This window comes from Culex pipiens, chromosome 3 (assembly GCF_016801865.2).
Source record: "Culex pipiens pallens isolate TS chromosome 3, TS_CPP_V2, whole genome shotgun sequence".
NCBI classification, from domain to species: domain Eukaryota; kingdom Metazoa; phylum Arthropoda; class Insecta; order Diptera; family Culicidae; genus Culex; species Culex pipiens.
The window spans coordinates 61,813,121-61,828,967 of NC_068939.1; the positions used below are offsets into that span (position 1 = coordinate 61,813,121).

At 33.5% G+C, this 15,847-nt stretch overlaps 1 protein-coding gene across 4 annotated transcripts in view; it reads left to right on the forward strand.

The window, feature by feature from the left end:
- Positions 1-15,847, forward strand: part of LOC120414500 (WD repeat-containing protein 47) — a 202,546-nt gene that overhangs the window by 171,497 nt on the left and 15,202 nt on the right. For 3 of the 4 annotated variants that reach the window (XM_039575701.2, XM_039575699.2, XM_039575703.2), the window contains exon 7: positions 11,573-11,733. In XM_039575701.2, coding sequence (XP_039431635.1) covers positions 11,573-11,733 — 161 coding nt within the window. The remainder of the gene's footprint in view (positions 1-11,572; positions 11,734-15,847) is intronic. The other variant, XM_039575700.2, reaches the window with a different exon arrangement.

A 15,847-nucleotide genomic window follows, 5' to 3' on the forward strand; every position in this document is an offset into this window, starting at 1 on the left:
AATAACTAAGCGATAGTGACCAATTAGTTTAACGAAAGCAAAGTGAGCAAACTGGTCATCAATTTTTATACAATCTTTATGATTAATGAGCGTAAAAGAAAACCGGTTTTTACAGCCAATTATTTCCTTCAAGAATTAAAGCTAACTGCTAATATATGGAAATACTAGAGCTCCATTCACTGCTACCTCACTAAACCATCTCATTCAGTTTTCTCTCTTTTTATGTCTGAACCATAGCGCTTTTTGTTGCCCCTAGGTTAAATCACCATAAACATATTCTGGTCCACCGACTAACTTATGCGCATCATCCCTGTGCCACGGTGGCACCTTTCAAACCAGGTGATTAATTGCCCGGTCACTCTTTCATTTAAAGAAGCACCCGAACCTCACTTGTACGGAAACTGCGCTTAAAGTTTAATTTTTAAAGGTTGAAAATTTTATGGTTAAATATTCTCTCTTTCGATGAAATTTTACCTTTTAAAGTTGACTGATGTAAACATGAGATTCGACGAAGTCATAAAATATGTCATGAATATATCTCAAAATTATGTTTAATGTTAAATATTTGTTGCAAATAATGCACCGAATCAAAAAAAAATTTGTTTTGCTCTACCCAAAAATCATATAACACAGTTATAAAAATAATTATGGTTTGATTTCATCTGAGAAAATGGGTTCATCTTTCATGTCAGAAAAACTTTATATTTGTACCCCTAAAATTATGTAAATTTACATGTTTCCTAGTATAATTCTACTTTTTTGATCTAAATTGAGGTAATCTCGGATTTACGTACAAAGTTTAACAATGTTTTATTTTGGAAGGTTGAAGAATTTGGAAGTTGGAAATTATCTCTTTGAAATTACGCATAAAAATATGTTAATGTACGTATATTTTGAGGAAATATTACACAGTTTTAAAATTACAACTTTAAAGGGGTTGCATTAAAATCTTGGGTACCCAACTTTTTGGTCATGCAAATCAGTGGCGAACAGAAAGTAAGTAATGATTGATAATATTAAAAAATAAACTTTTTTTTTTGTAGGTCGGGACCATCCATAAACCACGTGGACAGCTTAGATGGGGGGAAGCGGTTTGTTAATTGTCCACGCTCCCTACAAAAACGATTTTGTATGGAAATTGTCCATGATGAGGGGGCGGGGGTGTGGGGGGGGGGGGGTATGTGGATTGTCCCTACGGTGTTTTTATTTAATTTGTTTTTGTTGATTGCATAAAAAATATTTAAACTTCTTGGTCATTTGTGCATATTTTTGCTTCTTCATTTTTAAAGACATGTTTAACCTTCGAAAAATATTTGCAGTGATCTTAATTTTCAAAATAAAGAATTTGTTTTATTTTTGAGGGTATTTTTCATACAAAAATTTAGAAAATGCATTCTGAAAACAGTACATTAAATTTATTTATGGCCACCTCCATAAAAAATCAAAAAATATCTTAGAAAATATAAACTTTGATTTGAAATAAAATCTATCGAAAATTCAAATTCAGTTTATTTTCTGTAAATTAGTAGTTATCAATCCAAGTTTCTTTTTGTATAATTCATATTTTTAAGAGACAGAAAACTTTGTTTGATCGTGTAATTTTTTAAATAAAAACGTTACTTAATCCACCTTTAGCTGGTTGGTGCCTTCCTCAAATTCATAAAGTCAGTACATTTAGTAAAAATAGCAACATTCCCCCTTAACATGTTTAACAAATCATTTCTTTTACTCATTTCTTTTGATAGGTTTCGCAGACCTTAAATATGTCTGACTCATCAGCAAGGTCTGATAAAAAACCTATTCAACGATAGTCCGTATGGAAGATTCAGACCATATTTCTATCACAATATTTGAAATCCGGCCTCCAAGAAGTGTATAAATAACACTTAAGTGTTATTAACTTTTGACAGGGTTGTCAGATCTTCAATGTTTTGGGCTCGTCATCAAACCACCCTTTTTACAATCTTTCGGACATACGCCAAAATCGTGTTTTAGCATAACTTTTGAAGTACTTAACTAAACTTGTTGATTTTAAATAGAGACCTATGGGACCCCAAGACGGATCGAATAAGACTAAACTGGTCAAAATCCGTTCATCCAGTCCGGAGATAATCGAATGACAATTTTTTTGTCCACCCACCTACACACAGACATTTGCTCAGGACATGATTCTGAGTCGATATGTATACGTAGAGGTGGGTCTACGAGGTCAAATTAATAAGTTCATTTTTCGAGTGATTTTTTAGCCTTTCCTCAGTAAGGTGAGGAAGGCAAAAACATCCTAGAAATATTTATTAATTATAAAAAAGATGCAAATCAATGCAGAAAAAAATGCCGAATAAATTGGGAACTTTAATATTTATATAACAAAACAAATTCAAAATCTTAATACAACGTTGAAGAAGAAACATTTTAAAACACATTAAACTAAAATCTTGGTATTATTAAATCGGAAAATGTTGATAGATTGTGTATCAAAAATTGTGTAATATTATATGAAATGTGAAAATATTTCCTTCCTTTTGTGTAATATCACATATTTTACACGAATTGGGAAAAAATGTTTCTAGTTGAATTTTGAATGGTTGAAAACTTTATGATTGTATGTTACCTCTTTTTAGGTAAATTTACCTGAATCAATGTGTAAAAAGTTGAAATTTGAAAAAAATGTATAGGTTTCACTGCCTTCCTGAAGTAAAAATACTTTTTTTGCATGAAAGGTTTTGTGATAGATATAATATAATCATCATCATTAAACTGGTAAAATTTTCATCATTTCCATTGAATTTAACTTTTTTACACATAAGATTAGGTAAAATTACATAAAAAGAGGTAAAATTCATCCATCAATTACCACCTTTTTTATTTTTTTTGTCGTAATTTTAGTGCATAAGTGGCACTACAGTTTTATAGATGGTTCGGTCCCCAATTGATTGTTTTTTAATGTTAGAATAATACAGAAAATTACACCAATTATTACTCATGAGTAATCGATGAGACTCACTGTCAAGGTTTAACGTTTTAAGTTAAGTTTTTTCATGCTAATTGGATCAAAAATACGTTTTCTTTAGATTATTTGAATTAAAAATAAATTCAAAATAAACAGATTGTTTTGTAAACACAAGTTTCAGTATTTCAAATTTTCTTTGGGTAATTCTCCGCCAACTCACACAGCAGTTGCCCCGACCCCTCTTAGATTTGCGTGAAACTTTGTCCTAAGGGGTAACTTTTGTCCCTGATCACGAATCCGAGGTCCGTTTTTTGATATCTCGTGACGGAGGGGCGGTACGACCCCTTCCATTTTTGAACATGCGAAAAAAGAGGTGTTTTTCAATAATTTGCAGCCTGAAACGGTGATGAGATAGAAATTTGGTGTCAAAGGGACTTTTATGTAAAATTAGACGCCCGATTTGATGGCGTACTCAGAATTCCGAAAAAACGTATTTTTCATCGAAAAAAACACTAAAAAAGTTCTAAAAATTCTCCCATTTTCCGTTACTCGACTGTAAAAAATTTTGAAACATGTCATTTAATGGGAAATTTAATGTACTTTTCGAATCTACATTGTCCCAGAAGGGTCATTTTTTCATTTAGAACAAAATTTTTCATTTTAAAATTTCGTGTTTTTTCTAACTTTGCAGGGTTATTTTTTAGAGTGTAACAATGTTCTACAAAGTTGTAGAGCAGACAATTACAAAAATTTTGATATATAGACATAAGGGGTTTGCTTATAAACATCACGAGTTATCGCGATTTCACGAAAAAAAGTTTTGAAAAAGTTGGTCGTCATCGATCATGGCCGTTCATGGTCACCCGCGACAGACACGGACGACGAAACAAAGAGAAACGCAAAAAGTAACTTTTTCAAAACTTTTTTTCGTAAAATCGCGATAACTTGTGATGTTTATAAGCAAACCCCTTATGTCTATATATCAAAATTTTTGTAATTGTCTGCTCTACAACTTTGTAGAACATTGTTACACTCTAAAAAATAACCCTGCAAAGTTAGAAAAAACACGAAATTTTAAAATGAAAAATTTTGTTCTAAATGAAAAAATGACCCTTCTGGGACAATGTAGATTCGAAAAGTACATTAAATTTCCCATAAAATGACATGTTCCAAAATTTTTTACAGTCGAGTAACGGAAAATGGGAGGATTTTTAAAACTTTTTTAGTGTTTTTTTCGATGAAAAATACGTTTTTTCGGAATTCTGAGTACGCCATCAAATCGTGCGTCTAATTTTACATAAAAGTCCCTTTGACACCAAATTTCTATCTCATCACCGTTTCAGGCTGCAAATTATTGAAAAATACCTCTTTTTTCGCATGTTCAAAAATGGAAGGGGTCGTACCGCCCCTCCGTCACGAGATATCAAAAAACGGACCTCGGATTCGTGATCAGGGACAAAAGTTACCCCTTAGGACAAAGTTTCACGCAAATCGAAGAGGGGTCGGGGCAACTTTTCCCGATTTCGTGTGAGTTGGTAGAGAATTACCCCTTTCTTTTTTTTATAATTTTTTATTCTTACACTTTTACGCCTCAAAATTATTTTTTTTCCTCACCCTTTAAATTTTTATAATATATGATTTTAAAGTGATTTTCAAAAGAAATCTGATAACCCTATTTATACTAATGAGCTTGTAAGTATTATTTATCAACTTTTTATGAGGCCGGATTACAGATATTTTGAAAATCTTCGCTTGCTTTGTTATTTATAATAATATTTAAAATGTATCTTCGTGTCCAATGCAAGACTGTGCACAGCATTTCAAAATAAACCTACGTAAACGTTGCACGTAAAGAAGCCCAAAAGTGAGGAGTCATGTGTGTGCGTTTCAATTGTGAAGCTTATTTTGACTAGCAACAAGTGGATTATGCCACAGAGCAAACAGGAGTTCGGCGCGTAAATCTCTCATTTGTGAATTCAAAGAGGGATGAGATAATTCACTTTCGGGTGAAACTGAAAACGCACCACTGAAAATTACTCGAGTTGCGGATACTTGCCACAATGCTTACCGTTATGCCTCAAACTATCTTTTTTTTTGCAAACGTTACACAACTTAACCGGTTCAGCAGCAAGTGACATTTCTCTGGGTGCGCACATGATCTTCACGATGTTACATCATATAATCGAAATAAAGTGCAAAAAATAACAACCAACCAACCGGTATTAAAACTACGGACCTGCTGCGGGGGGAAGTCCACTTTTTATCAATGCCATATTTTAGAGAACAGCAATATAAAATCGGATCCTGCTCGTGAAATCGATCGAGCTCGAACCGGTTCGGAAGTAGCTTATGGCGATATTGCGTATAGACCAGTCGGTGGTCAGCCACACCAAGATTTGCGGATTTGTACCTTCCGCGCAGACATCCGTGGTCACAGCTCTTTGCAAAAAATAAAATAAAAACAACAACTGCTAATGAGTGGCTCGTAATGACGTCTTTTAACAAATTGACTTTTTTCCCGCCTCAAATCCATGAAATTGTGTGGACAGCGTCGTTTTATAGATCTCCGTTTGTATGCACAAAAATCATAAAACGGTGCAGTTCGCAAACCTTTAATCAGCAGCAAATTATAGCTATCATCATCAAGCCGGGCCAGCAATCCGATCCGGTGTGGTGTTGCTGGATATTGCTTCAGCTTTGCTGCGAGCTCGAAAAAAGAGAATGTTGGCGTACAACACACGTTACAGAGGTTATGAAATGTGCAGTGCCGGAGGTGCAATATATTCGCAGCTTAGGGGAGGACTGCTAAATGAGCGGAGTGGTCATTTCCGTCACCGCCAGCAGAATTAATCACCCCCTTCTGGGGTCAGTGGTGTAAATTTCTTCATCGGGTGACTGGTTGGTCTGCGGTGTTGTAATGGGGGGTAATTTCACTTGGTTTGTGAATTTGTGTGAAATTTTGATGTGGTTTTATTGTCATATAATGTAACTGTAACTATTCTGAAATCCATGGCAATTTTCAACCAAAACTGGAATAGGCCCGTTTGTATTGAGCTGATATTTTAGTGTAACGTTCCCAAAAAGCCCTTTGGATCGATTATTTGAACAAGCTTGTTTCTATCCAATTCTAATCTAATCTAATCTAACACAAACGCTGCCAGTCCGATGAAAGCATGCTGGAAAGTCTTGTGATTAGATTACGCCCCAAGCACTTTTCTTGTCAATATTAATAATTGCAGTACATCCGAGAACGTTGTGTTTACCACAGAGAGGATTCTGAGAACGGATCACATTTCGCAGAATGTTGATGGGGAAAATGATGCGTGGACATACAATATCAAACGGTATCCAAATATATAGGTCATCGCTTAAATTTTATAGTAATTGCTGTTTTAGTTAAAAAGCTGATTTTTACTCGTTTTCGTCATTTTCGGGGTTTTTTTTTTTGCTCGACGCGTCGAAAAACTCAGTTTTTAAATTCAAAAAAAATATATATCTCCGAATTCTGTTGATAAAACTTTACTACTTTGAGACATATGATGTATTATGAGTAGATTTTTGGAATTCCGAACTATTTTTCTCTCAAAGCCCAATCAATTACCTTTCATTTGCATCCAAGAGAGCTCGGATCGGTTGAAATGGCGCGGAGTTATGAAAATCGAAGAAAATTGTCATTTTTCAGACCACCCTAACACGGTGTAGGTCACCCTAATGGCTGAACTAAAAATATCCACTTACAGCACTTTACAGCACTTTTCGATTAAAAATTTGATTTTTCATCTAGAAATTTATTATTTTAGCATTCAATGCTTTCATTTTTTATATTTTGTTTAAAATTGGAATTCCACCTACATGCAAATCTAAGGTAATCTAATCTCTCTTGATGCGAAAAAGTAAAACAGACCGGTTTGTTTCACTTTCATTTCAACAATTCAACTTATTCAATGTTTCAATTTTGTCGAAGGTTAGGCATATGAACCAGTATTTTAATTAGGCCCATGCTTATTCTATCTGTTGTTCATTTTTGGCTAATTCGCCCTTATTTTTCCACAAAACATTTTGGCAAAAAATGCGTTTCAAAAAAAAAATCAAAAAGAAAAATTGTACAGTCAATTGTTGACATTAAAGAATACATTTTTTCTGGATTTATGATCCAATGGAAAAAAATTAAACATTCTGGAAAGATTTTCGTGACCACGAATTGTAAAAAAGTTAAAAAAGCAAGTTTCGAAAGTTTTGCAATTTTTTCACAAATTTTTGTTTTAACATCCTGGAAATTTTCTTCCTCGACCACGACCAGGGCTGACGGGCAACATTTCAAATCCAATTTGTACTGGCATTACTGTTTTGTATATAAACAGTAATTTGCAGAAGTGATAAGGGAAATTTCTAGTGATAAAAATTCATTATAGTTGTTCTACTAAACTCCAAGCCAAGAAAAATGATTTTTTTTTCAAATATGTTGTGTCCAAAATAATCTGTTATCATTGTTCAAAATCTTGAAGTACTTTACATAAAAGTGCTGAAATTGTAGTTTATGCAACAAGTTGCAAAAAGAGGATTTTTTCAGCACGAGTCGTACATTTACCCAACAAGGTTCACAGAGTGGGATAAATACGAAGAGTGCTGAAAAATCAAGTTTTGCAACGAGTTCCATACTAGTAGTTTTTGCAATTCCGTCGTGAAACTACTTACTTTTCCTGTCATTCTTGAACGACGAAATAGCCTACTTTTCTGTACCAAAAATAACAGAATCGAATAGCAACACTTTTCAAAATAAATGCTGAAAAGTAACACTTTTCAACATTTTTACGATTTAAACGATTTATTGACAAAATACATGAAAATTTGACTTAAAATTTCATTCAGTGTGTGTTTTTTGGAATGGCAAAAAATGTTGTATGAAACTCGTTGCAAAACTTGATTTTTTCAGCACTCTTCGTATTTATCCAACTCGGTGAACCTCGTTGGATAAATGTACGACTCGTGCTCTTTTTGCAACTTGTTGCATAAACTACTATTATGCAACAAGTTGCAAAAAGAGATTTTTTTCAGCACGAGTCGTACATTTATCCAACGAGGTTCATCGAGTTGGATAAATACGAAGAGTGCTGAAAAAATCAAGTTTTGCAACGAGTTCCATACAACATTTTTTGCAATTCCAAAAAACACACACTGAGTGAAATTTTAAGTAAAATTTTCATGTATTTTGTCAATAAATCGTTTAAATCAAAAAATGTTGAAAAGTGTTATTTTTCGAAACTCGTTGCAAAACTTGATTTTTTCAGCACTCTTCGTATTTATCCAACTCGGTGAACCTCTTTGGATAAATGTACGACTCGTGCTGAAAAAATCCTCTTTTTGCAACTTGTTGCATAAACTACTATTTTGCAATTCCGTCGTGAAACTACTAACTTCTCCTGTCATTCTTGAACGACGAAATATCCTACTTTTCTGTACCAAAAATAACAGAATCGAATAGAAACACTTTTCAAAATAAATGCTGAAAAGTACTATTCAGCACTGAAATTGGTGCTGAAATTTTTCTATTTTTTCTTAACAGCATTTTTTTCGAATAACTATTCCTTTAGGTCATAGAGATATAAAGTGGTACAAATTTTAGGGAGATGATTTTTTCGGAAAATTCGAAATATTTTGATTGTTTTGAAAATTGTGGCTTACCCCACAATGTTAGTTTGTTTTGAAAAATTAATCTTGATTTGTAGGGTTAGTGATTTTTCACGGCAAACAAGTTGAAATTACGCGGCATGCCCATTTCAAAACTTTGAAATTTCACGGCAATTTCACGGTACACTAAAATCTGCTTAAAATTTATACAAAACTGTGTTATTTGAGAATATCTTTGTACAGAAAACTTACTGGAAAAATGAGCAATTGTTTGATATTCAAAATATAACCCCTGACACAAAATATTCATTATAAAAAATATGATCTCAATTTTGTGAAATTTTGCACAATTTTCACCAGCTGAAATTACGATTCGACTATCCTAGTTTTACTGAAAAATTAGCGAAAAAAAACTTTAAAATGCAGCACATGCTGAATCAAAGAGAAATAAAACTTAGTTTGTTATCTTGATTGTTGTTTTTGAAACATTTGTTATTAATAGTTTAAAAAAATAAAACATTTCAATTACCTTAGAACATGTAAGGTATAAAAAAACAATTCTAAAATTTTAATTTTTATTTTCCTTGAGTTTTATGCAATTTGTTTATCGTTATTTTATTGAATTTTATGGATAATTGAGAATAAAATATCTCAAACTGATCTGCGTTTCCTTTCATTGCAATTTTCAATCAAGTTCTTCATATGCTTTTTTAAATTATGTGTAATTAAGAAAACATGTCCTTTGTTATTACATGATATAAACTTCATATTGTATTATCCATGGCATGTTAATACTTAATCTTAATCTTAATCTTGGATTTTTACAATCCATTATCTGCATATCGTAAAACATTGTAATAAACGATATTTTCACAAATTAGTACCGAAATGCTTGTTAAAATTCTTTTGGATTGTTTGAATATTATCAAATCAACGCTCAAATTCACTTTGGTGAAATTTGACAATACATTATTTCGAATTTCGCTACATTTCACGGTATTTGCCAAATTTTTCGGCCAAGGGCAAATTTCACGGATTACGTGGCTTCCGCGAAATCGCGAAAAATCACTAGCCCTATTGATTAGTGATGGAATAACTGTTTGCCTATGACATGCATGTTTTTTGGCATTAATTCAGGGTTGAGTTTTTTTTAAATAATGATGGTAATTTGGCAAGCGGACGACTAGTTGGCTCTTTTCGTATTTTATTCAATTAACAAAATCAATATCAAAATAAAAAAATGGGCTTATCATTCAAAAACTACCTAGCAACAATATTGTCCTCAGTGGTGGTTTTGATCCCGCTAAAATAATTTAAAAAACATCCGAACTGAATGCCGTTACTCTCACCACTTGGATGAAAGATTAGGATGTTTTCATACATTGAAAAAAACCCAAAAATGGTTTACGTTTCGCGAGCTGTGCCTGCAGGCGTGGCATCCATGGATTAATAAAGTCACTTTTTTTTGAATACTATAAAAGTCATTCAAATTTAATACGAAATTTGAACATTAAAACTTGTGTTCCATGACAGAAAAGTTAGTGATGTATAGGGAATGTATAGGGAAACACAGTAAAAGCTTGCGAATAAAAATAATAGTTTCATGGTCAAATGAAGCTAAAAAACACATTTTCCAACTTTGCTCAAAGGCCTTCTAACATACATAGTTTTAGGGTGTAAATACTGGCGAAGTTGTTCCGTTTGCAAACTTGCAAGTGTAACAACTTGTTACTTTTTTCAAATCACCTCTCTCTCTCTTCTTTCCAACTCCATGTCATTTGCTGATTTCCGCATTCAACGAAACCAGTCCTGCTGAAACGAGCAGCTTCTTGTTGGCGGTGGCGCTCGAATCCGCCTCGGATATGTTTCGCTGTTTACTTGTTTTTTTCTGCAACTCCAACTCTTCAGATATGCAATCGGTTCACCACGCTCTTCACGCTGAGCATCGATCAACTCACTTTTAAGCGATAGTTCATCGAAAGTGAAAATCAGCCTCGTATTTGTGGAAAGTGAGTTATGCTTATGAAGTCGTTCGGAGATGTAAACACCAAAGCTACGATACGGCACCACGCGTTGATCCACCAAAGTCACGATCGATGTTGCAGCTAATTACCATCATTTGATTACTTCACCGCGAGCTGCACATTCCAGTTGGCCTTAACGGGTCTCGTCGCCGTCAAGATGGTGTTGAAGATTTATGCATCGCCGATCGCGAAAGGAGCAAAACTAGCTAAACTTGACTTTAAACTTCACCGTTTGCGGGTTTGCAAGCCGACTGAGTTGTGGATCAGGTCTGCAGATAACGTTTGTATCGGGCAAACATAACTGGACTGTCGCCGGCTCATCCGGCTTGTCGTGCAAAAGTCGTCTGGCAGGTGACTTTTTGATTAGAAACAGCTTAGATTTGTTGCAGATTAACCTGAATTTAACTTTTTAGTTTATTTATGAGTAGAAGTTGGATATGTTTTTTTCTATTTTAATTTATGGGTTGAGGTTTTTAACTTTCAAGAAAGTTCAAAACATGTAAATGGAATGTTACCCAATTCATTAACTTGATTTACACGACTTTCAAAGAGCATCGTTCCTTATCTTAGTTGTTGCCATCGTTGGTGGTGTAGTGCAACTAATTAACCAAAATACGGAGTCCACGTTCGTTCCCAATACGAGAGTTATCTTTAATGTTTATCTGAGAGCATTCAAATCTTGTTTGTATTAAAACAACAGCACAGGAGTGCGCAGAAGATGAGGTTTGGCTGACCAGCGATAATTATCTCATCAGTTTCTGCAAACAACTTAATTTTGTTTTGCATAATGGAAAGTAAATGTGTTTAGTTGTTTGTTTAAAAAAATCATTTGTCATTTCTTTCCTGCTGATTGTAGAATAAAAAAGTAATACAATGATTTTTTTTTCAGAACTTGAGTTAAAAATATAGTTTTTTTTTGTAAAACCCCAACTAACTCCAATCTCTATTCTCCTTTCTCCCTTGCTTCCAGCAGTCAGACCAGAACCGGCCCAAGTTCGTCGCCGTCACCTCCCTCGAGGACGTCCAGGCGGTTCGATGTGCGGAGTTCCACCCGAACGGCCGGATCTACGCCGTGGGATCCAACTCGAAAACGTTCCGAATCTGCGAGTACCCGCCACTGTCGGAAATCAGGTGCGTAACCGTCGTTCACGTTCCCACGGTTTGTTGGTTTCATTTTGACCCAAAAGAGCCGACTCACCGCAAAACAAAACGCCACACCACACCACCGATTAGCTAATCAAATTAGAAACATTTCGGAGTTGATGGTCATCAGCTGCTACTCAAAAGCACTGAGGTAACCCTCTTTACAGCGTGCGCAGAGAGAGAAAGAGCAGATTACCATCAAACTACATTTCGGCATTTTGCGTTACGTGTCTGTTTTGGTTCTTTGCACTTTGCACTTGGGTGTAGCATTGCATGAGAGAGAGAGGCCCGTAGCATAGTTGGTGGAGACCCTTGTGAACCCGGCGCGGAGCAGTTCTCTAGGGAATCGGTAGTATGTGATTTTGAGACCAATTTTCCGAGAAACTTAAGTTTCTTCATCCAATTTTAGTGTTTTTTTTAATTTGCTTCACTGTACAAACAAATTGTAAGCTTTTCAATTGAGCAATTCTCTACCAAAACCGGAAATGGATTTTATTTGTATTTTTTGATTTGGCTCAAACTTTGTGGGGGCCTTCCCTATGACCAAATAAGCTATTTTGCGTCATTGGTTCACCCATACAAGTCTCCATACAATTTTGGCTGCTGTCCATACAAAAATGGTATGTAAATATTCAAACAGCTGTATCTTTTGAGTGAATTTTCTGATCAATTTTTGAAAAAATATTGATTTTTGGAAAAAATATCGAAGTTTCAGCAAAAACAAGTTTGACATTATTTTTTAATGCAAAATTGAATTTGCAATCGAAAAGTACTTTACAGATTTTTTGATAAAGGGCTCCGTTTTCAAGATACAGCCACCGAAAGTTTGATTTTAGCGAAATATTTGCAGTTTTTAAATTATTAAAAATAGTGACCATGAGTGACCATTTCTAAAAATATTTTTTTTGAAAAGTTCAGAAAATTTGCTATAAAATTGTCTAAGAGATATGATATTAAAGATTGGACCTCGGGTTGCTGAGATAGAGCCGCTTTAAGAAAAAGAAACACGAAAAATGAAGTTTTCTTAATCTCACCAAAATAACCCACCATTTTCTAATGACGATATCTCAGCAAATAATGGTCCGATTATCAATGTTAATACATGAAACATTCGTGAAATTTTCCGATCTTTTCGAAAAAAATATTTTGAAAATTTTTAAATCAAGACTAGCATTTTAAATGGGCGTTATATTCAATGTTTGGCCCTTTTAAAATGTAAGTCTTGATTTAAAAATTTTCAAAGTATTTTTTTTAGAAAAGATCGGAATATTTCACGAATGTTTCTTGTATTAACATTGACAATCGGACCATTAATTGCTGAGATATCGTCATTATAAAATGGTGGGTTATTATGGTGAGATTAAGAAAACTTCAATTTTCGTGTTTCTTTTTTTTAAAGCCGCTCGATCTCAGAAACCCGAGGTCCAATCTTGAATGTGTCTTAGACAATTTTATAGCAAATTTTCTGAACCTCTAAAAAAAATATTTTTCGAAATGGTTACTTATGGTCACTATTTTTAAAAATTGAAAAACTGCAAATATTTCGCTAAAATCAAACTTTCGGTGGCTATATCTTGAAAACGGAGCCCTTTATCAAAAAATCTGTAAAGTACTTTTCGATTGCAAATTCAATTTTGCATTAAAAAATAATGTCAAATTTGTTTTTGCATAAAACTTCGATTTTTTCCAAAAATCACTATTTTTTCAAAAATTCATAACTCGGCGGCAGATTTTTTGACCATGTTTCTCACTGGCTCAAAAGTTGCGGATTTTTGTCCCCTAAAACATATCAGAAAATCTCGAAAATCAAAAAATACGTATTTTAGGAAATTGAGTTATAGTGAAAAAAAAGTTGATAAAAAAATCTGCAAATTATTTTTTCCGTGTACCTATTTTTTCTCAAAAGTCCTCAACAATACCTACAACTTTGCCGAAGACACCAAATTGATCAGAAAATTCACTCAAAAGTTACAGCTGTTTGAATATTTATATACCATTTTTGTATGAACAGCAGACAAAATTGTATGGAGACTTGTATGGGTGAACCAATGACGCAAAATAGCTTATTTGGTCATAAGGAAGGCAAAAAAAAATACTCTGAAAGAAAAAAACACGCCACTTTTATGATATTTTCTGATTTTTAAGTTTAAATGACAAATTTGAGGGTGAACCCACATTATTTTTCGTTTAAAATTTTTGTGAAAATAGCCTAAGATGTTACAAAAAGACTTACAAAAAATGCAGGATGGAGCAACTCACCTAAAAAAATTCAAAAATCATTTACTAAAACTATGTTTTTTAAAGTGCTCTAAAAGTAAAAATTTCTAAAACCGAATACGGGAATCGATTAAAAAACATAATCGAATCGATCCCGTATTCGGTTTTTGAAAATGTTAACGTTTGAAGCACTTAAAAAAATAGTTTTAGTAAATGATTTTTGTATTTTTTAGGTGAGTTTCTCCTTTCTGCATTTTTCGTGAGTCTTTTTGTGACAAGGCTAAGGCTATTTTCACAAAAATTTTGAACGAAAAAAAAATCGTGGGCTCACCTTCAAATTTGACTTCTAAACATAACAATCAAAAAAAACTCATTAAAGCGGTGTATTTGCTTTGGAGTGTTAATATTTGTGTGAGGAGCTCAAAGTGGTTCATTTGTAAACCTTTTCTTTTTTTCAAGAAACACATTTTTGTGCATCCTGTCTAATTTAGGCCATTGCAAATTGTATTTCCAGTCCAAAAAATAAAAAAAACTAAAAAATACAAAGGGCAAAACCAAATTACTAAAAATTAAAAGTTTTATTGAAAAACATATACAATTGATTGTAAACTACTTGAAAATCATTGTATAACCATTCATTTTTATTTTTAATCAAAAATGGCACTTTTAAACCTTTTGAAAGTTAAAAATTTTTGACCACAGATCGTGAAAAGTCCTAAAACTTAAAAAAAACTTTAAATCATTGATTTATATTTTGTAAATTTTCGATATTAGCACAACTGTAATAATGTAGAATCCATTTTGTGATACTTTTTGCTTTGAAATTTTGAAAGTTGGACTTGAAATTAGATTTTTTTTATCAAATAATTTTTTTTCTAACTTGAATTTTTGTATGTAAAATTTAAATTTCAAATAATATACTTAAAATTAAATTTAATTCAATCTTAAATTCGCTTCAACTGATTCCTCTATCAACTTTAATCTCAAAAAATTGTGGAAAAGAGGAAATTTTAAAATTATTTTGAGTTTGTCAGTTTGACTTTGCAATTTAGTTTTTTTTTTTTTTAAGTAATTTCATTTGGGGATACTTTTGACTTCCATTTCGTCGTGATCGGGCTATCTTGTCGCACGTCGATTTTGGGCCAAATTGAGTTTAAACGCCACAGATTTCCAAATTCGATTTCAATTCTGAGAAATTTAACAAAAACCGGAAAAACTCCGTGCAATGTTGTCGCTCTGAAAGAAGAGTGACAACTTGCCAAAGGGATTTCAGTCTGATCGCGTTTGACACACGTACATGCCCGACTACTGTAAACATTTTTATTTATAACTCAGTTCCGAGTTACCATATTCAACCAAACTTCGGTACAATGCACGAAACGGTCAGCCAAACAGTACGTGTTTGTTATTATTTACAACAAAAAAAAACGCGTTTTTCTCGAAACGTCAAAAAGCGACTTTCGACAAAATAACACGATTATGTCTATTTGCTCAAACCGTGTGTGCAGTAGGGTGACAATAAAAAAAACGACATCAGAGATACCCTCCGACTCGATTCCTTATGCAAAAATAAGTATCTGTGACAATTTTGAGCCAAATCGAATAAGGCTAAGGGGTCGCTTTTCATCGTTGAAGTTTATATGGGGAAAATCACGAAAACGTATGGGGAAAAACATCGTTTCAGTAATTTTCTGCTAGGTGGCGCAGGTCTCGCCCAAAATTGTCCAAGTTTGAGATTCTTGTAGGAAATTTAATTCCCTACAACTTTGTCGAAGGGTGCAAAATGATCCGAGTTGATCCTGATTTTTGGTGATTTTCCTAGAAAAAATATTTTCTTATATACTTCCTATACTGCCCATGATCGCATAAATGTCCCATATGCATT